Source organism: Anabas testudineus, chromosome 9, assembly GCF_900324465.2.
Source record: "Anabas testudineus chromosome 9, fAnaTes1.2, whole genome shotgun sequence".
In the NCBI taxonomy this organism is placed as follows: domain Eukaryota; kingdom Metazoa; phylum Chordata; class Actinopteri; order Anabantiformes; family Anabantidae; genus Anabas; species Anabas testudineus.
Window position 1 is genome coordinate 4,229,679 of NC_046618.1, and position 23,160 is coordinate 4,252,838.

At 42.2% G+C, this 23,160-nt stretch overlaps 1 protein-coding gene across 5 annotated transcripts in view; it reads right to left on the reverse strand.

Moving 5' to 3' along the window:
- Nucleotides 1–469: 469 nt before the first annotated feature.
- The window catches only part of tet3 (tet methylcytosine dioxygenase 3), a 33,917-nt gene continuing 11,226 nt past the window's right edge, over nt 470–23,160 (reverse strand). For 3 of the 5 annotated variants that reach the window (XM_026343616.1, XM_026343621.1, XM_026343619.1), the window contains 9 exons: nt 11,625–14,502; nt 9,076–9,166; nt 7,317–7,410; nt 5,456–5,664; nt 4,344–4,494; nt 4,075–4,164; nt 3,674–3,811; nt 3,167–3,521; nt 470–2,906 (listed from right to left, as the gene is read on the reverse strand). In XM_026343616.1, the coding sequence (XP_026199401.1) occupies nt 1,111–2,906; nt 3,167–3,521; nt 3,674–3,811; nt 4,075–4,164; nt 4,344–4,494; nt 5,456–5,664; nt 7,317–7,410; nt 9,076–9,166; nt 11,625–14,502 (5,802 nt within the window). In that variant the 3' untranslated portion in view covers nt 470–1,110. Of the gene's footprint in view, nt 2,907–3,166; nt 3,522–3,673; nt 3,812–4,074; nt 4,165–4,343; nt 4,495–5,455; nt 5,665–7,316; nt 7,411–9,075; nt 9,167–11,624; nt 14,503–18,613; nt 19,029–23,160 lie in introns of those variants that run through there. The other 2 variants (XM_026343618.2, XM_026343620.1) reach the window with 2 other exon arrangements.

The window sequence follows — 23,160 nt, forward strand, 5'->3', positions numbered from 1 at the left end:
AGCGTAGGAAAACATTATCAACAGACAATTCATTACACTTTTCTCAACCAATTTCCTGCAGCAATCAATCTTTTCACTCTGGTAATCCACCTTGGTGAAAACATTTACTTGCAAATACTACGTGAGCCAGATTTGAGCTAGAGCACCTAAAGTACAGCATCAAGTGCCATGAAGAGTAGCAGAATGAAAAACGATCAGAGTTGGAAGTTGAGCACCAGTCAGAAGCTGGAGAGATGCACAAGAGGAGAAGGAACACGTCATCTGACAAGAGAAGCAGTTACATTTTCTTCCAATGTGGGTTAAAGGACAATTACTTTTAACTGGCTCTTCTGTACTCATCCTGTAAGCTATACCAATTTTAACACACCCGTCATGTCAACTTAATTTAGGAATCTGGGGTTAATAGTAATTGAAATGATAGAAGCCCAGACTCGCTCTTACGAAATTAAAGATATACATCTGCATACAGTCAATTACAAGCCTACTGGAAAGGCTTTTTATATGTAGTAGTATGATTACTGTAGTAGTGACCTGCTCTCTTGCCATGCAGACAATGCCTTCTCTTCTTATCACAACTGGAAGATTGACAAGAACATAAAATGGGGTACACCTTTTCCAAACACGGAAAGCAACTGTCTGAGTCTGAAAGACTCAGATTGATTGATTTAAAAAATATATAACCAAAAACAATCACATCATTAATAATAACATTAATGAAAACAGCAATAATAAAAACAAACAAATCTTCATAATAATAATACCTGTAATAACAACATTGACAGTAACAATAGCAATCATAATAATATTGATAATAATAGCAATAATTAGAATCATTAAAATTCTATAAACAAGAGAAAGCAATGGAGTTCCTCTCCAGGTAAGAGAGAGGAAGAGCACCACAGGCAGTGTGTCTGAAGCCAAACCACTGCCTGACATGAGGTAAAAAACAATAAAAATGTCCCCTCCTCCAAGTGGATTGCAGAGGGGGCAGGATGGAGAGATGCCAGACTGCGGTACAGCTGCGAGACATTCATCCTGCTCATCGCTCTCTCCAGCCTCCCATTACACCACTCTGTAATTATCAGTTTGTTTGTGTCTATCTGTCTGACCTCAGACAAAGTGGCTGTAGGGCCCAGTGAGGCGGGTGAAGGCATAGGGAGACCCAGTAACCATAGAGGTGGTGTGGTACGTGGGGGCTAACCGCGTCACTGGCCCCTCCCTCTTGTCCTTACATTGCCCAGGGCCTGGACTAGCACCTGCCACGGTAGCCCCCCACTTGCGCTTTTTCCCAAGGGCTTTGATTTCTTCCTGGGAGAGGCCAAGGAGAGCCGCTTCCTGCTGCCTTTGCAGCGCTCTTTCTGCCAGCAACTTCATTTTGGCCTCCCACAGAGCCAGTCCGTGCATGGGCTGGTTGAGGTTCTTGTGCTGGTAGAAAACCAGGGAAATGCGGGTGGGGTGGGAACGATCAGGCCTTTTAATTGGAGTGGTAGCGTGTAGTTCCCGACGGGCACATTCAATTAGGATGGAGCCATGGGCTGGTGCTACTGCTACACCACCAATGTTGGGATCCAGGAAATTATGCTCGCTGTCAGACCACTCTTCGTCCTCATCCTGTTCGCAACGTTTGGTGTGCTCAACATCGCTCTCAGCTCGGCTGGGGTCCCAGCAGGCCTGATCTGACTGCTGCAAGGCATCAGGGAAGAGGCGGCCCTCAGGTGCAGGAGAAGGGGTACTGCCTGCCACTGAACCTCCACAAGACTTCCAGGCCTTCTCTTGGAGCCCAAGGGGAGTGGAACACCGACTCTCCCCAGTCTTGGACCAGATCTTGTCAGCGTAGGCTCCTGCAGGATTACTGTGCTTCAAACCAGGGCTATATGCAGCATGGCCAATGGCCCAAGCATTCGGCTGAGGACTTGGTGCAGGACTCCACTGCCTGGGGGTGCTTGAGCCAGGGATTCCTGGCTGTGGTGTAAGGGAGCCTGAGTGAGAGGTGCCAGGACGTGGTGTACCTGGAAGAGGGGTGCTTGGGCGTGAGGGGGCAGAACATGTTGAGCCTTGGTGCATGTTCCCTGGGAGCGCTGTGCCTTGATGAGGGGACGGAGAGGAAGGTACTTGGAGCAACGGTGATGGGGAATGTGAAGGGGAAGCCATCAGGGCACTTGAGCCAGGATAAGATGTCCACTGCTGGGGGTAAGGAGAGGGCTGCCGCTGCAGGGGATGCTGGTGCAACTGCTGTTTTTCCAGGTTCACTGATGAGGCTTCAGGATTTTGTTTAGAGTTTAAATGACCATCCCAGTTTGTAGGACCAATACTTCCATTAAGCTTGTGCCCTGGCCAGGCTGCAGACTGGGGGTTGTTGCTAGTTATGTTAGCACCAGCCTGACTTGGAACTGTGCCTTCATAGACTGGCAAATCCATAGGCTCCTGTTTGATGACCGGAGTGCCTCTGTTGGAGGGCTCAGACGATACAGAGGAAGGACGGGACTGGGTAAAATCTACAGGCTGGGCATAAGCACTGTGATTTGGTTGGTTGGTTTGCTCTGGGTGGCCAGGGTAGGACTGGGGCAGTCTAGCCTGAAGACCCTGAATATCAGGCTTCTTGTCTACCTTAGTGCCTGCTTTGGGCAAGGAGCCATTTCGACCCTCATAGGTCCTCAGCTTCGGAGGAAAAAGTGCATTGGGTGGGTAGTTGTAGTAGCCATAGTGCATTGGGGGCAGATTGGGGTGGTAACCATTTACTGCGTCTGGTGCAGAGGGCTGGCCAGTTGGGGTAAGGCCTCCCCTTGCATAGTAGGCAGGGTGTGGATAGATGTTGAATGAGTCTGCTGCCTGAACAGGGTGTCCATCTACTGATCTGTTGAAGGGCTCCTTCTTGATGTTGGGTTTCACCTCTTGTTTTATAATTGCTGAACATTTGGAACAAAGGACAGGCAAATTAGAGAGCACAAATAATGATCATATCATTATGATAAAATCAGATTTCATACCATAATAATTTAATTTTGAAAAGCTATTTAGTTTTCAGTTCTGTAACACACTGGATGTAGGTTAGCATAAACACATTGCAGGCTACTAGACAAAGCCTCCAGTCTGGATAGTGAGAGAAAACATTAAAATTACTTCATCAGTGACACACACCCACACACACACAAAAGCAGTGACTAACCTTTATTGTCTTGGGCATATGGGGAACCTGTGATGCAGACCTCAGCCTTAATCACTTTTTTCTCTGGTGTCTCCACTGTCTGCTGCATTATTTTATTTTTCTTCTTCTCTGAGGCGGCCTTCTTCGCCTCTAGTCGGCGCTGTCGGCAGGACTTGGCAGGTTCTGGCAACTTGCGTACTTCACGGCGAAAAGCCTGAAGCACCTGGATGGCTCCTGTTTGTATCTTGAGACGCTGGGCCTCCTCACTGCCAAACTCATCAGTCGGGGAGACTTTGTAAAGAGGCAACACATGGAGCTGCTCATCCTCAGGAATCTTCCCAACTGTACGGTTGTCCTCCTTTGTCAAGGTACACACCTAACAGAGAGAGATACAGAGAGCAAGATCAAATAAAAACCAAAACACTAAAAATAGCACTTTTCATTTTTTAGCTTATTTACATAAAGGAACAATATGTTGTTTGTCCATCTCCAAAAACCCAAATTTTAAATTGTGGTGAATTATCTTACCACTGTGCAGCCATTGTAGAGATTGTGCTGGTCCTTATGAGCGTGGGCACAGAAATCCATGCAAGCAGTGACTCCAGAGAATGGCCGGCCATCTTTCAAGCCCAGTCTGCACTCTGCAGCTCTGGACTCAAACTGGCACTGAGGTAGATGACAGAGATAAGTTAGACAAACACACAGTGAAGCAGTTAGGATTTTTGCAATTATCACATTGTTATGTCAGACTGTAATAGTAGTTTGGAGTGGGGGGAGTCCATGCCAGTACATAATTTTCTGCGTTTTGGTATTCTTGCTAAGATCAGATGGTCTGATGTACAGTACTGCTCACTATGTGTGAGAGAATAGTTAGAATGGCTGTAGGCACTAGGTTGCTAATAAGTAAAGACTTTGTCCACACAACATACCTGGTTACTGTAGGCCTGTGGGGCCAGCTTCTTGTACAAAGGAGCCACCTCCGTTGCCAGATTTTGGAAGTTATCGCGAATTTTGTCCTCCTGACAAGAAAAAACATGGATCACAGGTCAGAACACAGAGCCACAGAACTATTGAACGATAGTTTAAAATTACTCCTGATTATACAGTTTATTAAACTATAAAACATGACTAGTTCATTACCAGCATTGATATATTTTTGCATAATGCTATAAAACAAGTGGTTTGATGTTATGAGTACCTCTTCAGGGTGGTCTCCTTGAAGCCTGAATTTGCGTGGCATTTTGCTGCGGGCGTATTTACAACCATTAAAGTACATACTCCAGGAGCAGCCAAAGGAGAAGGAAGCACCACAAGATTCAGGATCCTTGCCTTGACATGCACAGGTACGACTACAGGGGGAGACAATGAGCTTACTGTCAGTATCATGTATACATTTTGTGTACCCTGTGCTTGATTTATATTACATGAAAACCAGAGGTAGTAAGTTACTGCACTAAGTAAGTACATTTACTCAGTATTTGCCTTTTATGTTTCCTTTACTTTTAATACACTACAATACGGATGGAAATATTGTACTTTCACTCTATTACATTTATTAGACAATTCTTATAAAAAATATATGCAAGTAAAAATGATGAGGTACTACTTTGGACAACATCCCCTCCACTTTTATCTGCTGCAACATGAACACATTTATGCATCAATATTTCTAATCGATAGTATAATACAGTATATCATTCTCCACCCTTGTTTATAAGGCACACAGGGACAACTGTGGACTACCACTGTATATTCATGTTAATAACAGGATCAAGTGTTTAAAATATTTGTTTTTTTTAGTGGAGGACTTGTGCATTTTTACTTTAGGTACATGTTAGAGCATATACTTGGTACTTCATTTTGAGTAAAGAATTTAAAGTTGTACATATACTGCACTTGTAGTAGACTTGTAGACTTGTAGTATCTTAAGCATGTATATGACCTTTTACTTATCGTACTGGGTTTGTATATTTCTACCTTGTCTAGGTGAGTGAGACTTCCTATTGTGGCAGAGAGAAATGTCAATTTGGGTCATTTTCATTTGGGGCATTAATGTTACAACACATCATCTCAACCTCTTAGAACAAATATAAATTTTATCTTACACTATAATACACACATATGAAATAATTTAGTACATAGGCTAATACAGTTTAAAGTAAAACAGCACAGTGTCTGCTTTGGTACTCTAATAGGATGTTGCCAGTGTCAGACTAAGACAAAAACAAGCCATCTTTTCATTAATGGCATACATGTTTGGTGAGGAATATGTTGAAAACCAGCGTCAAAGAGCACCTAGCAGCTACTCACTCATCATTGAGACCACAACGTCGGCTGGTGGGGTTGCCATATTTGGGGATGGTGTAGCTGAGTTCACGATACAGCTTGTCAGCCAGGGCCTTTGGGACACCTTCCCAGGCTAGAATGAGGATGATAATGACAGCGTTGTCACAGTGGTGGCCTGCACGATGGCGCACCAGACACAGCAGCTTCTCTTTGTCACTGCCTCGACGAATCACCTGACAGGAAACACAGTTTATCATTACTTTAGGCTTTACTTATGTGGGGGAGATTAGCCAACACAGGGTGTTTATACTTAAGAAGTTCCACTCCTCTTATCTTGAAGCTACATCCAAAAATAACGACTTTCAAAACACTATAGACTTACTAAATTAAAATAAATAAAATCATAATATGCTACAAAACCTACTATTATCTAATACCAAAGTTACTGAATTTGCTGGTAATAAATGTTAATGTTAAAAAGTAGCAACATCAATCTCTACGACACACAACCTACCTAGACTCCTTGCACACCTTTGAACACCTTACTCTGGGCATTGTACATCGTATGTATCAACATGTGATTGCATCGCAGTTGTGCAACAACTTTGCCATCACTTTTATCTTTACACACCAGCACTAGCATTTATGAACCTTTACACACTTTGAACAGTTCTCTATGATCCTAGAAAGATACTCAATGTTGTGCATTGCATATTTTATATTGTATATATCAATCATGTCATTTCTGTATTTTCACTGAATTTGACAGTGAAACATTGAATTTCAGTTTTTTCTTTTAGTGTAGTTTTTCTTCTGTTCTTACCTACTGTATCCTTTCTTATCTAGTTTGTGTCTTCTCTACATTGACAGCCATAAAAAGCCTTTACATTTGGTAGACACTTTTATCTACAGCGACTTACAAGTGAGGTACATGGTACAAAACAAAGGCAGGGTACACGTAAGGAGGTCTTGCCTAAGGACCCCCACTGGAGGTAGACCACAGCTGGGAGGGCAGCAATCTTACCACAACACTATCCAGCCGCATTTCACTACATAATGTATTTTGCATGATTGTGTTTGCGACAAATAATATTTGAATTTAAATTAGACAATATGCTTTTGAAATACTTCAAAATGTAGCTGAGGTGATGCTTTAATTGCATTTTAAATTATATTTAATAATAATACCTGTTTCGATGCAGATTATCAATCAATCATTATTCACCTTTAGACACATTAGGTTAAAACAATTTAGCTGGAGAGTCAATTCACATTACACAAGTACTCGTAAGTACACAGTTTATATTTTTAATGAAGAATAAAGACAAATATATTAGAGAATATAAAATATTAAAATAATAAAAATATCCAACATTAAAGCCATAAAATTTGAACTTTTTTAACCATATAACATAAATGTTTTTTGAAATATGCAAGTCTGCTCTCTTTGACTCAGATTATGTCCATGCCACTCCTACACACCCTTGATGACTGTTCATGACATCATTAGCAGATTGTGTCAGGGGTGACATGTGACGTTGTTACAGACTGAGACCCTCGACTGATTCATTGTCTGTGGGTGACAAACTTGGCCGAATGTCTTGCCAGTGCACCTAATTCTACACACATACACAAACACACATGCTGCATAAATCTATTGTTCATTTGCTGTCACTGTTCTGTGACTGTGCTCTCACTTGAACACATTCAGTGCCTGACCTGCTAGAATTCATGACTCATTCTTTTAAAAGGTACAATCAGACTCAAACCAAGAGCAGAACAAGTCTTCACAGTACCGAATGAGTACTTCCTTCCACTGCAGTCACCTACTCCAATGCATTTACAAACTTTGGCCACATGGCAGATGTAATGTAATAATACTTACCCACTTAGCAATAGGACATCCTCGCGAGCTCTTTCCCTCTTTGCCTGTGTACACCACCTTCTCAATCCGGATGGCATCCCCCTTCTCTCCATATCTAAACAGAAGCAGAGAAACAATTTAGTTTGAGATACAATTTATGTTTTTTTTCTATTTTTATGCTGTAAATTTATCTAAATGGTGTATTGCTAATAATAAAAACACACAGAAAGCATAAAACAGTGAATTTACTTTGTTGAATGACGTTTGATATTTAAAAATCTTTGTGGCCAAATGACTACTTATAAAAGGTAACTAGTGCCAGTGGGACCACAATGCACCCGAATGACCAGTAACATCCCAGCGCAGCACCTTGCTCTGAACCTGTTTATGTTTTATGTATAGTAGGTGCATATGTCAACTCTGACAAAGACAGGGAAACCTTAACAGTTCTGGCTGGAGTGGAGTGTTCACAAGACTCTGCTGATATTCACACAAGAATGGCAGAGTAACAGAGTAAACTAGAACGCACTAGCTTCTGCACAATGCAAGGCACAGGGTCTTCTCTCAAATATATTGCAAGTGTTAGTGCCAACTAAGTAGTTTTATGTATACATTTTTGCACACCTTTATTTGTTATGTGGGGAGTGTGGAAGTATATTATGGAAGGGAGGGCTCAGAGATTGTTTTGAGGTGGACCTGACATCTCATGTCAGGTCTCCTTGCAATACCTGCAATTATGAAAACTGCCTGAGCAGATTTGGCATTACAGCAGATACAAGAGGTTCTTGCTGAATAGGAATCATTCTGAACTGACTAAGAGAGTAGGAGGGGCATGGGCTTTAATACCACATTAAAGGTCAGAGAGTGCAACAAAGGTCAGGACTATGGGTTTGTAAATCATATGTCATCGCTGAAAAAACTCAAAATGTTGACTGGCCTTGTCACAGACTGGTCTCACTAAAAACCAGCCTGTTAAAGAAAATAACAGTCAAATGTTTGTTATAGTGCAATGTTCAATCTTCAGTATAAAGTTCAGTGCTGAAGCACACCCTGTTACAGAGAGTTACTACATTGAGTACAAGCTGTCTTTGCAGTCTGAGGTTACAAGTAACAAAAATGTTTTGCAATGATTGATCAGTATTATGTTGTGAGGTAAATCTGCAACACCTAGTAAACCTATGTAGATTAAATTTCATAGATTTGTCTTTCATAGATTTAGTTTTTTTTTTACCATCAATGTGACTGAGATATTAGTTTTTTTCTTCTTTGCATCTACATTATTTACACTCACCACATTCATTAGATAATATAAATATATATAAATATATTTATATTATATATATAATATAAATAATATAAATAAATGAACTTGATCTTAGTGCATTACACTTTTCACTAAAATTTTTATTTCTCTCATCCATTCCTTTTGTTTTCCCCTCTCTTTTTTCTCTGTCTTTCTCTCCTCTTTCCTCCCTCTGCTGTTGCTGCTCCTCTGCCTCTGATATGCTGATGATGCTGATATGTTCCTCCTACTGAATTCTGGGTCACCGATTCCCTAAGGACAAAACGTGAGGAGGAGGAAGGAAGGTAGGGCGAGATGTAGGAGAGGCAGAGAAAAGCAAGACGATGTAGGAGGAAGAGAATAGAAGAGGAAATGAAATGAGGAGAGAAATGGGAGAAGAGAAGAGAAGAGAAGAGAAGAGAAGAGAAGAGAAGAGAAGAGAAGAGAAGAGAAGAGAAGAGAAGAGAAGAGAAGAGAAGAGAAGAGAAAAACTTTCACCTGTTTTCCATTAGAGTTCGTATGGAAGATACAGTAGGTCCAGATCCTAGATGGTTGTAGTAGGGCCCTTCATCTTTCTCCAGGATTTGTTCTAGAAAAAAAAGACAGAGCAGAGTGAGGAAACAACACATACCAACAAAACATAGGGAAACAAAACCGTTGATTAGGTTTGGTCAAGGTAACTTTCTTATTGTACTTATCTGCTGTTATATTGTAAACACTGCGACAGGCAAACCTCAATAGAGTTCTGATATGAGTGATATCCAACCATTATTATGAGTCAATATCTGTATTAATAATATCTGTATTAATACTACTCCTATACCACCTTATAATAATGATAATGATAATAATTAATAATAATGACATACTTTATTGATCCCTTTGGGGAAATTGATTCATTTTTAATTTCCTTATGTTACACTTAAAAAGCAACTGAGGCAAACTTTGCTTGATTTAAACAAAACAGAAAAACAGACAAGAGAGCAGCAAAGACTGGCCACAGCCCTTAAAAGGTTGGAAAGTTTGTAGGACAATGAGACCAAAGCAATTATTTGGAACTACAGTCCTAAATAAATTTTGCAATGAAAGATTATCCAACATTACATTATGTTGATTCTACACCTTCATTAACACAGTTCTGTTTTAATCCATATTACCAGTGGTACAAAAAAGCCTTTGTAGTGGAGAATACAGAGGTTTAGAAATGTTTCTGAACATAGAATAATGTTATCTTGCTTTCAAGAACTGAGTAATGTCTCACTCAAGCTGCAAATATTTAACAGTTCAATGAAGAGCAAAGCTGTGTCTTTGCATGTTATTACAGGGTTAAAGGTACAACTCATGTTCTGATGTATTTTTAGACAAACTCCTCCTTTAAAAATCCTCTTTGTAGCTGTACTTAAATCATATTTGAGAAGTGTGAGAATATGCAAGTGATTGCAACACATAGTTCCCACAAACACACATGAACAGAGTCTGGGTGAATTTAGTGAATCATTTGATACACCCACATTGTTATAGTGTAAAAAGGTCTTAAGTCATGGACACATGATACTGTGTTGTACATATATCTATGATTGTAAACTACAGTATGTCCAGTGACTTCAGTGATAATGTCTCCATGTACACTCTAGATGACATTAAGAGTCTGTTGTATTACGTCTAGTGTACCACACATTCATACTAAAAAACACATGAGCTAAATGCTCTACACAACTAGCTAATGGTCTAAAATGTGGACACACACTCAGGGTTGAGTGTGTCTCTGGTTCAGAGGCAATATGAGGTCACATTCTCCTGTTAGTGCAGGGAGGCACCAGGGCGTGGCTCCTGGCAGGAAGCGGAGGAGTCATAGTCTTGTATTGGAGGCAGTCTCATTCCAGTGTGGTGTTATGCTACAGGGAGTTGACAGGGCAGTGTAACCAAGCTTTAATTTCTGTTGGTCTTTACTCTTAATAACAGGACGCAGCTAGCATGTTTTTCCCAGCAGCTGCCCTTCCCATGCTGTGAACCCTCTTCTGTGTGTAGGGGCAGCAAGCATCTACTTACCTAGGATCTATTTATTAACCCTTCATAATCCTACAGTTATCACCTTGTAACTGAACAAAAACAATGGTGGTAATTTCTTAACTTTTCTATTTGATTTTTCAGTAATATTCAGATTTATTGTGACATTATTTAATTATTATTTAACTTAATGGACATAAACTGACATGTCTTTTTAAAACATAAACAATAAGACTTTAGAACCTTTTACACTGTAGAAATGTGGGTGTATCAAAATCCACCCAGACTGTTTTAATCTACTTGTTGGTTGGTGCTGACAAAACTCTGTATAGGCACATTTATTATTATATTTATTTTAAATATCTGTTTGATAATACGATCTACAAATTTTTATACACTTCATTGTAAGCTCACCTACTATGTTGTAAACAAATAACCTGAGCATGGTACTACCCAAACTATGGGAATGAACCCCTCTGTGTTAAACAAAGACTGTTCTGATTTTCTGCCAGACCTAAACCCACACAAAAGGCTCCTTCTGCCACCACTGCTATTGTTCCTGCCCGCTGCCTTCAGTGCCTCATTCTGTCGCAGTCTGTATGGTTGTGGCCACACACCCTAGCAACACACACATTCTTATACACACTCAACAAGCAGATCGGTTGAAAAGCCCAATGGTGGACCCATGTAGATCAATACATAGAATACAAAGTGGCCAGTCACATTATGGATCAACAGGTAGAACAACACACAATTCTTCCACACTCGAGAAAACATTCCCAAAGTGTTTTTCCTACAAAATATTTGTGTTGCTATCAGGCAAAAAAATACTATTATTATTATTATTATAAATTACTATCTAATACTGCTCAGGTTTACAGTACTTACTGATCTTACTTATTTTTCTTTATTCAGAGATGATTGGATAGTGTGAGTTGTGTGAAATTTTACCAAACATTATTGAAATGTGCCTGAAAAGTGCTAATGCAGTTTATGGATAGACCGTAACCTCATTCCCTCAGACAGGCACAGAGACTTACCCACACAGGTGCAGGTAGGGAACTCTGCTTGTAGATCCTTAGAGGGAGTATCTAGCAAACTCTTGGTGGGGGTGTCCAGGTAGCGCATAGGAGATTCTAGGAAGCCTCTGAGAGAAGGAGAAGAAGGCAGACCTTCCTTAGTCGGCGTGTCCTCCTCAGAATAGCATGTGGTGGACAGTACTGCTATATCACCCGACGATTCAATCTTCATGCGCTTAGGCAGCGGGGAACATGGTACGCTGAATGGATCTAACACACTGGACTGTTGCTTGTCCACAATGGCCTGCTGCTGCACCTCCATAGGTCTTTCTGTAGATGCCAGTTTCAAGGTTGCTTCACTTTCACTCTCAGAGTCCTTTGTAACTTCCATCCCCTGATCATCTGGATGAGGTGTGGAGCTGGCTTGACTGGTGAGGATTAAGGGATCTGACTGGGAGGTGGACAATGATGTGGAACTGAGGTCCTGAGGACTGGTCTTCCCCAGCTGAGGGGCTGTAACAGTCCCCTCCATGGGTTGACTGGCAGCTACGTCTGGGGCTGAGTCCCCAAATTCAGCCTCAAACTGGCGGATCAGTTCTTCGTACTTCGGATCTATGTTGACGAGACTGGGTAATTGTGAGGTGCTGGATAGAGATGTGGAGGTCAGAGATGTGGTGGTGCTGGTGTTGCTGTAGGCCAGGCTGCCCACCCCTTCAGACTTACCATGGGCTATAGGAGCCACATGTGGGGGCATAGGGCCCAAGAGGGCTGGAGTGTTTTCTGACAAAGCAGAAACATTGGAAGAGGGAGTTGTTGAGGAGTTGGAAATGAATACCTGAGATAAGGCTGGGGCAGGCAGGCCTGCAACAGCAGCCTGAGTGGAGTAGGGCAGCGTGGGGAGAGAACCTTGCAGGCTGGTCAGGGCCGGGGCTCTGTCCGTCATGAGGACTGGTGGTTTTTGTACGGTGATCTGTGTCTGAGGCAGGAAGGTTGGCATGGAGGCTTTTTGCTTTGTCTTCTTGATGATTATCTGTTTGGGTTTCGGCAAAGGGGGGTCTGTAAGCATCCCACTCATTTTTATGACAGGAGATCCCTGGCTGTTTTTTTTCTTCTTGGGTTCTTGTTTGATGGGCAGATGTGGCAAACCTTCTGCCTCCATCTGTGGCCACCACTTTTTCAAGTTTTGACAAGCAAGAGCTGCACGTGGGCCTGGTGCACCAAAGCCAGAGGAGTGGTTAGAAAAGAGGTTCCTCTTGTAGTGAAGATGCTGTTGCAGAGCTGCCTGAGTGGAGTGGCTGATGGTTGCTTGGCCAGGGGACAGGGGAGTGCCAGGGTAGTGCTGACCCTGCTGCTGACCATTAGCCATGGCATAATGGCTCATGGAGGCAGTGTGATGATAATGCTCACCAGAGTCTGGCTCTTGCTTTATCCTGGCCAGTGCTGGTTTATCCTGAACCTGGATGCCCCCATTCTGGTTCAAGCCGAGCTTCTGTGTGACTGGATGTTTGAAAAGAGCATTGCTAAACTTGCCAGTGTTGTCACCAAGCAGCTGTTTGAGCTCTGACATCGGGTCTGAGCTACTATGAGGTGCAGCAGCAAAGTGAGACTGGGAGTCAGACTTCATACACATCCATGGGTTCCTTTGTTCAGACCCTCTGCCTGAGCCCTGCAGCCACTGCTGGGGATTAGGACTGAAGCCTGGTTTTCCCTGACCTGGGAAGGGAGAGGTAGAGGATGGGAGAGGGGTAGCATGGGGTGGCTGGCCCTGGGACTGGGGCCTGTGGTGCTCACAAGACACTGGGGCTTGTTCGCTGGTGTGCAGTCCTGGAGGGACAGACTGAGAGCGTGAGGAAGATAAAAGGGTGCCAGGAGAGAATGGCATCAAGCTAGAACCATTGAGGAGCTGAGAGGGGAGGTTCTGGGTATGTTGATGGTGATGGAGGTTACTGTTGTAGGGGGGTTGACCTGGAGATCCGGCAGATTTTGGACTGGTACTCGATAACTGGGTCAGGGCTTCTATGGCAATGGCTGTCTGAAGACTGATGTTCTTTTCCTTGGCTATAGAGAGCACCTGGGGAGAACAAGGAATTGGGGGTTTGGAGTTGGGCACTTGGTCTCGTCGAGGGCATTGAGTTCCCTGTTGTTGTTGTTGGGAGAATGAAGTAGACTGACAGTGGCCACCATTCACTTGTGGGTGGGGCTGAGGATGCTGAAGGGGTTGCTGTAGATGAGGCTGTAAGTGCGTGGGTGCATCAGCTATCTTGTGGGCACCTTGATCTTCGCTGGCTGCCAATTTAATCTTCTTCTCCAGCCACTCAAGATAGTCTGGACAGTCAGGCCCATCACAGTTGCAGTTAGGGGGCTTGTGTCCATGTTTGGCTTGGCTCAGTGCTGTCTGTAGAGTGTTCAGATCTTCTTGAGGTTCACTTCCCTCAGGAGCCCCTGAAGAGAGTCTGGCCTGAGCCCCCTCAGAACCCATCTCCTGAGTGAACTTTTCATACAACTGGGCTGTGTTAGGCTGCACAAGGAGGCAGGAAGATGAGGAAGAAGGAGGCAAGGAGCCAGCAATAGCAGAAAAAGCAACCAAATTGTGGGCATCCTCCACATCTGCATGGTGGATAGGTTCACCAAGCTTTGTACCACTGTTGCTGTTCCAACATTGTTGTTGTTGTTGGGTGTCATTGACCTTGCCATGCCCTGTCACCCAGCACTGCCTTGGAGGCACACTTCCTGCCCTCTGCTGATCTTTTTCCATAGATCCCTCAACATCATTAGGGAAGCCATTCACTCCATTGGCCAGTTCCAGGCTTAGTGCGCCTTCCTGGAGGCAGTCATGTGACCCAATTTCCATCTGGCCTCCACTTCTGAGGCCATCCACTGAAGTGACTTCGTGAACAGTCTGAAAGACAAACATGGAAAAACGCAAGTGTGATTATACGAATAATAAATAATGAATAAATTCGGGACCAATATGCAAAAAAACACATTATAGTATAAATACAACTAATGAAGTCTAATTTAGTCCTTAATAAATCCTCCCCTTTATAGATATGACAATGTAACATTTTTGGAAAACAGTTTTAGAAAGGAGTTGAACTGTATGGTAATTTAGAAATATGTAAATATATGTAAATATATTACATTATACTGACTGGAGTTTCTATTATTTTCTGCATCTGCATTAAATAACAAAAATCTTTTTGTACAGTTCAACGGGAGCACAAATTAGTTCCTACCTCTTGCTACAGTGCTTTGGCATGATCATCCAGTGTAAGCCATGTGTATTAAGTACTCACAAAATGATCATCTGTATTTCAAGATTAACTTGGCCGAGTATTAATAATCAAGTAATACCAGACTTAATTTCCATTTTCCCAACTGTTATTCAGGTGTCTCCTTTCCACCTCACATACAGAACATACAGCGCTGCAGGGTCAGGTCAGTGGGGCTAAGGAAAACTGAATAAACAATTTCTTCAGTGGAGTGATTTCACAAAAGGCAAGTGTTTGGACAAGCAAGTCACAGGTCATGTGACATAGTTTCACTGTTGTTTATAAATGGACACTCAGCTTCAGATCAGTTGGACTATGCAAAGCAGGCAGTTGGAGTTAAACATGTGACCCATGGTGTTAGAAGAATGTATGGCACTGAGTGGTGTGGGGTATTGAATACAAACTACAAGCAAAATATATCTAATAGACCTAGTAATATTACTATTATTATTAAAAAGTTGTGGAGTTATTGTTGCAACCTCTTATGTGAACTATGAATTATGTATTCCTATTTGTATTATTGTTGTTCTTTTATGGTGTTGCAAACGTAAAATGAAAGAAATGTTAACACAAAACATGACCTAAAATGGCAAAGCTAAAATGACATGACAATATGATAAACATTGTATCATACTAAGTAGCCCATTAGACTTCAGCTTATTTGAGCCAACTAAAAAAAGCATGCCTTAGTTGGTATAAGTATAGTCATAAGATGTAAATAAGAGAACTGCTGACCAAGTGTTAAGCTGGAAATACTGAAATTCTTTGTTGTAGGACTGAAGGAATGTCTTGTTTGAGCATGACTTGTGAAAGCCTTCCGGCAGAAATTGGGATACATGAATTTTGATGAACATGAGCACTTATTTGGATAAACATTCAAATGACAACTAAATGCTAATATGGGAGAGGTCTGAGAAGGTGGAAAGAGTGAAAGTACTGAGAGCAGGCATTGGTATGTGCAGGTAGAATGAGCATCTGTTTGGACCACCTAGACATGCAAATACAGTATTTCATTGGAGCGTCCACTATGGCACTATCAACTTTATGCTATGCAGACATGAGAAGCCGATAAAGTGAAAAAGCCGAGAATTGGCAGAGAGAAATCTTACTGTTACGGTACCTAAACATGCAATGAATCATGAACTGATAAGTACTGAGGGCAGTTTGTTTGGTTTAGGTAAAGAAAACTCTGGAAATAGATACATTAACTTGCAAACTTATATCGTATAAAAAATATATACGATTTAAGCCCTACTAGGCACAGGGCACCAGCAACAGTAATGTGTCATTCCCCGTGTTAGCTGTTCAATTAGATGAGGTGTTAGGATCATAGCAGAATCTTTGTCAAGCTGCCCCTTCTACTAATTTTAATTCACCATACTTTATTAAATGTTGAACTTTATTCAATTTAACAAAACATTTCTTTGTTTTGTTTGATGAAACAAAAGTTATCCGAGGAATGAGTTCTGTGTCTTGTACTGTATAGAGGCCTCTTTCAATCTAAAAAACAACAATTTTCATCAACAATTTTAACATTGTATTAAATGTATCCACTATGTTAAAAGTCATAAACATGATGGCTAAGAGTCATAAATAAATAAGGGGCTCCTTTGTTTGTGTTTTTGCATTTCAAATACTTACTTATTTAGTTATTATCAACCATTTCAGAAGGGTAGATGACCTTCTTAGAAATTTGGTAATACTAATCAGGAGCTGATCAGTACAGCCACATGCATTTATCTCACTTCCTCTCTAAGCCAAAACTAGAACACCACATTAGTAGTTAAACTGAAATAAACCACCTGACCCTCAGATCAAATTACACTTACATATATCAATATAATGCTTACTTTAGTCTGATTGAAGCATGGACAGTACAAATGTAATGTTATATTTGCCTTAATTAGTTCTAAGCTGAATTACCTTGATATGTTAAAGCCAAATATTGTCTGCAATTCACTTGAATACTACTCACAAACAGTATTCAGTCCAGGTTGGGTCTTCATAGGGTATAATTAAATGAGTCTAGAGAGGAACAGTAAACAAAGATAATCCAAGGGCACGCTTGGAAATCATTGACAGAGTTCATGTTGTGGCTGAACATTGTATTTCAACATGTGTAATGACTCTTGTGCAAAGAAAACAATAGAGTCACTAAATTAATATATTTTTTCAGTTTCATTGAAATAATCAAACACACCATTAATACACTTTTTGTGGCTTCTACTTGTGTGTTTACTGTAAACAGAGAAGATACTATAAACAAGTGCCTGTTTTATGCTTCACGCTGCATGGTAGCCTTAACTGTATAGGACAATGTCTATGCATCAAAATACAGGTTTCAAGCACAATCCTTTCCTATCCTTGATGGATATCTAAATTATTTCTTACACATAAATTAACCTCAACCAAGCTAATGGTCTCACATCCCAACATAAATGGGAACCAGTTCTTGATTCAGATATTTGTAAACCCTCCAGTATTCTATCATCTCCACCCAGAAAAAAAGAAGATGGCTTCTGTTTGTAGATCCGTCAGTGTATGACAGTAGAAGGAAGCTTGACGTCCAGCTTCCCCATCATTTGAATAATATTCAAATGAGCCTTTGAAGTGGATAATTGCTGGACAGACAGTATGCTCAGGTCTTTTGAATCTACCTTCTGTACTGGGTGTCTGGTGGGGGTCCCTGGGGGTGGTGGCGGTATTGGTGAGAGGTGGTGTAGGGTTGGACGGGGACTGGGGGTGGCAGTGAACAGCCGGCATGCAATACGTGAGAGGCCCCATGTCTGCACTATCAGTGGCATCAGACGGGAAAGAGGAAGGAGGGGGGTAGTAGCTGCGTGCGGCAGTTATGAGAACTGCAGTGTTGAAACAGTGACTGCAACACTGCACAACCTCCTATCCCACAATCACGCACTGTCAGTCACACTCACAATCTCTTTTCCTCTTTTTCTGAGTTACATACACAAAACACTACCAAAGACAAAAGTCACATGGGTTTAAAGAACCTGAAGTCAAATGTTTCGAACAAAAGGGCTTCACTGGTGTGCCAGCGCAAATAGCGAATACAAAACAAAACACCTCATAAAATATGAGCTTTAAATGAACCTTTACCAGCTCTTTTTCCTCAGTATATGCAGGTGTAGCATATAAATGCAGTGCTGACATCTGCAGTGCTTTACACCTTCTCTCTGGGTGCCTCAGTCTGTATAGACCACGTGCTTTAACAAATATTTACACTATGACAGAGTCAACTATCTTTCTAGGAGACCATCTCTGTCTTTTCTCAAACCATGTCATACACTCACACACTATACAAGTTTGACACACACTAATAAGTGCATCCCAAAAACATCAACACACCTAACCGGATCAGATCTCGCAAAACCTGGTGGACCTGTCATTTCAGTCTGGCAGCCCTTTAAACAGGGTAACAGTCTCCACTGAACAAGTGCTGCTTAACACTGGAGCTGCAAAAAATGGAGTAAAATAAAAGAACAACTAGATAGAGGACTGTAAAATGTGTAAAGACACTAGTGGTGGTGAGGGGGTTAAGTCCAGCTTGTGAGTAGACAGCTGAACCTAAATCCTAGATACACAACACCCCCCTCAACCTCCCTCTTGTCCTCCTCCTTCTTCCCCCACCCCTTCGTTTGCTGCTGTGCCGAGCAGGAACATTAGGCACAGACCCTGACAATATGAAGCCGGCTGAAAGCCTCAAGGACCAGCGACACATACTTACATGGTCCTAGACGTCCAGACAGAGCTGCCAGTCGGAGAGCAGAAAGCTGACGAGGACACAGAGAGGAGCATGAGACTTGCTTGCCGGTAGAGCAGCCCACAAGCAGCCTGGCCTTGTTGGGTTGTATTCCTTTTTATTTCTTCCAGCCTGTGCAGCGCACAGACAGAGCGAGCACAGAAATACACATGCATACATTCACACATGCACACACAGCCAGCCACAAACACAAAACACACCTCCCCCCAGCACAGCACACACGTTTCTCATTCTCTTTCCTCTTCTTATGGCCGACGCTTTCTGTTCTCTCCTTTTTCCTTTCTCATTATCTCTGTCTGCTCCTCCCTTCCCTTTTTCAATATCCTCTTTCTTTCTCTTGGCTACACATGCAGTCAGCTTCTCTTCAGCCCCCACCTTCCCCTCACTCTACCTCCCTCCCTCCATTCCCCTCCCTCTCACGCAGCCTCTCCCTCCATCTCCTCTCCTCTCTCTCTTCAGTATTTGCAGAGCAAGAGGCCATTATCTGAGCCACAGCGGGCACGTACGATGGAATGGAGGAGTGTGCAGTGAGCTGAAACAGAGAGAGCTGTGAGGGATAGCAACTAGCAGCAGCAGCCTAGGAAACAGCACAATGCAGCAGGGCTCTTACCAATGAGAAAACCTCTCTGTCTCTATCCACGCCCTGCAACACTACTTGCTCTGTTGTATGAGATCATAATACATATAAGGCTATGTTGTGTGTTTTGTTTATCTACAAATGTCCATTATTGGCAATTTTTGGCTATGACAAAGTTTCTCTGCTTTTGAGTACAGAGGCGAATCAGCGGCACCCAGCAAATATACACAATCTCAACTCACAATGTCATCAACAGGAAAAACGAGGAGCAAATGAAAAGCATCGTTTTGTTGTTTGTTAATGCCTTCTGCTTTTCCTTACGGGGATTTTTTTTTTAATGTTTGAGCATTTAGATTCGGCTCAGCTCTGGGCTGAAGGAAAATCCGCTGATAATGGTTCTTCGATTTCCATTTTCTTCCTCATCTACATTCACATCGGTTGTCCATTCCCCGTTTGAATCAAAAAGCTTCAATCTTACAGCCGAGGCTGATAATAGATCCTCTAGCAAGGTTGCATAAACAAGAAAGAGCAAGAATGGTAGATGAGAGGGAGCTGGTTTGCTGGCAGTCACACTGGCCCTTACTCCAAGATCCAAAGGATGCAGACGAGGTGTTAAGGGTTCTGAGATGAATCTGAGTTTAACGAACGATCATTCCTCAAACCTCCATAATATTAACTCACAGTCTTACAAGGAGGAAGGACATAGATGGTGATTATGATTATGGCAGAAGTGTAAGAGCAAGACAGCTACAATGGGGAAGGAACAGATGACATTTCGACATGAAGGATGAAGAGAAGGGAATGGAAGACGCTGAGGAGAGGGAAGACAATCAGAGGGACATCTGTGGAGAAAACAGGAGTTATTCATGTGATTGATTCTGTATTGGGAGGGAAAATGATGAATACGAGCAAGAGGAAACAAATAGAAAGAGGATCGGCAGGCTGTTGCCAAATGAAATCAACTCATCACAGTTTGCCGAAGTCCCAGTGCTTCTGCTCTCTCCTGTCCACCAGCCTACAATAGCGTCGTCTTGTTTTCTCTCCTCACCATTGTTCTGCATTGGCGTCACTGCCATTTTCATCATCAACGATGTCATGATCGCTGGTTTCCTCTTGCCCACTTTTTGGCTGACCGGCCTTGTGGTGTCTCCTCTCTTCTCTCCACCAGTGCTGGAGTTTTGAAGCAGATTTAACCAGGAGGAGGGGGTGGGGGGGGGGACATGGCCATCTCCCCCATGCAGTTCGCTGTCAGCTCCTGCGTAGTGTTTTTCTCTTGTATTACTACAGATTGTGCTGGATACACTGCGCTATGGCTGAATTAACTTTCTTTGGCTTCCCCTGTTTTTCTAGGTCCCTCTTGATCTCTCATCCTCTCTGGCTTTCTCAGTCAGCCTCTGCCTCCCTCTTTCGATATGCTTCTCTGTTTTGTTTCCTGAGCCTTTTCTCCTTTTAGCACAGATTGTTGAGTTACCGTTCCAACACTTTCTGATGCACCCGCTCTCTGGCCCTGTACATTTTACACTGCCAGTCTCTCTGTTGCCACACATATTCGTATATACACACACAGATGAGCGCCAATCCTAAAGAGAAACACAGCGCAGCCTAAGCTGTCTAAGGGAAGGAGAGAAGTAGAGCATTAGGTCACATGACCAGAGAGTGCCAATGAGTGAGAGCGAGAGCAGTGAGCAAGAGAGGTAGGAAACACATGTGGCGATGACATAGCTGCATCGTCATCATCAGTGTCTCCCACCAGGATGCTCGCCTCCGCCACTGGGTGGGCACATGTGTCACCTGACACAAGCCCACTATCTGCTATCACCAACACCACACACCAACTGACACTTGAAAACATGCTCTTTCACTCACCCAACTCACTTGCGCTCGCTCGCTCCCCCAGCTGCCGTGACACAGCATTTCTAGCTCAAGACTCGTATTAACCCCTGAATTACATGCTCTCCATGCCCATCATATTAAAAACCTACCACCTAAACACTAAACATTTGTACTATCTTTCACTGCTGTGCTGTTATCAGAAAATTCATACCTTTCAGTAGTGGCAGTTCTTTGTTGTTTAACAGTAACATAATTGTTAGGCTAAAAGAGACCTCTGCAGATTGACAGCCATTACAAATTAATCTAATATAATCAGTGCTATAAATGAATAACATATATATATATATAAAACACTGTTATATATTATCTAACCCAACAAAAAAAAAAAAAAACAGAACAGAAACACGAGCTGAACTTGTGACCTAGATAACAGTACTGTCACTCAACAAGATACATTAACTTGCTCACTCACATCAAGAAAACATGATCTCTGACTTGGTCACGTACACAGCTGAGTAAAACCATGAGCTATTATTTGACCAAAACATCAACATGGAAGAAGAAATCCCCACAAAAACTAAATCAGCTGTTTGCTATGCATACAAAATATTGTAAACACAATATATATGACACAATGTATGTAGGTAGGCCAAACTTAATTACAGTGACACTACTACTGATACTATGTTCTTGGTAATGAGATGTTTCTGTGTTATTAAAGTTGTACACAGAAGCACAGCACACAATCTTGCCATTCAGATTTGTTCTGAAATCCCCTTCTGAACTACTTCTAAGCTTCTTAACACAACACAGTGACGGGTTACATTATAACTGGAAGCCATACAGTCTGGTTAACTTGTAACTCAGCTGTGTTCACTTCGCATGACACTGGGACTTTAAGACAATGGAAATTACAACAACAATGTAAGCACCTTAACCTTTTAGTGAAAACAAAATGGAAACCATGACACTTACTGTAAATCTGCTGTAGCCCGGCATGGGGAGAGTGAGAAAGGAAAGTATAACAGAGACTCCAATTCAAATCTTACATCAACCACTTCATCTCACAATGTAGTCAAATTATCATCCAAATGAGTTGTTTCACGCCCTCATCTTTCTCTTTCTCTCTCTCCATCTCTCTCACTTCTCTGTCTCTCGCTTACTGTTTCTCAGCAGCTCAGAGGAAAGGTCTTGGTTGTAGGAGTGATGACTGACAACAAAAGTCCATCCTCAGCAGTGTGTGTTGGGTTGACTTGCATATGACTAAGCCTGAGTCATCTTTGGCTTTTCTTCTCAACAAAGTCCTGACATAAAACTCTCACACATCAGTAGTGGGAGGTCTGTGTATGTGAGACACACAAAACCCAAAAAGAACAAATTGTTTCAAAGGCTCAATGGACAAATTGCATTACTAAGGACTTATTTGACCTCGCGTTTCTGCATCTTCATCATCTTTAACCAGTGAGAAGATTTGTGTCTGTAAGGGTGAAAATGAGTTCTCTGGCAGCCATTAAAAAACTACTCGCATGAGCATCACGGTCATGACATGCATGAGGGGCTTCTCCCCTCCTCCCATCTTTTCCTGTCAGCTGACATCACCTCCCTCTACCACTGCTTCCATCTACTAACCCCCTCTCTCCGTTCCCCTCTCCCTCTCTTTTCACTCTGTGTCTTTATCTTTCTGTTTCTTTCTGTCACACCAGCCCCCCACCCCCTCCCCCAATACACACACCTCTCACCTAGCACATCATTTGTTATCATATACACACACACACACACTCCAGAGCCTCCTGCAAAAAACAAGACTTTTCCTCTGCACCAATACATACTCACATGCTAGTATGCATACAGTAGTGGACCATTAACTGAGGGTCACTGGGTTTAATGGTGGGAGGGACAAGAGGCTGGAGGGCTGCACTGAGGACATTAGATTTAACAGAGTAGGCGCAACACAGAGTGTTTTAGTCTGGCTAAATAAATCAAACCAATATCTCACTACAATCACCTATTATTGTAAACAATGGTCTGTTTTTAGACTGGTTTTGTCATTTTATGAACAACCCTGTCACAGAATGACTGACCGTGCCACATATTTAC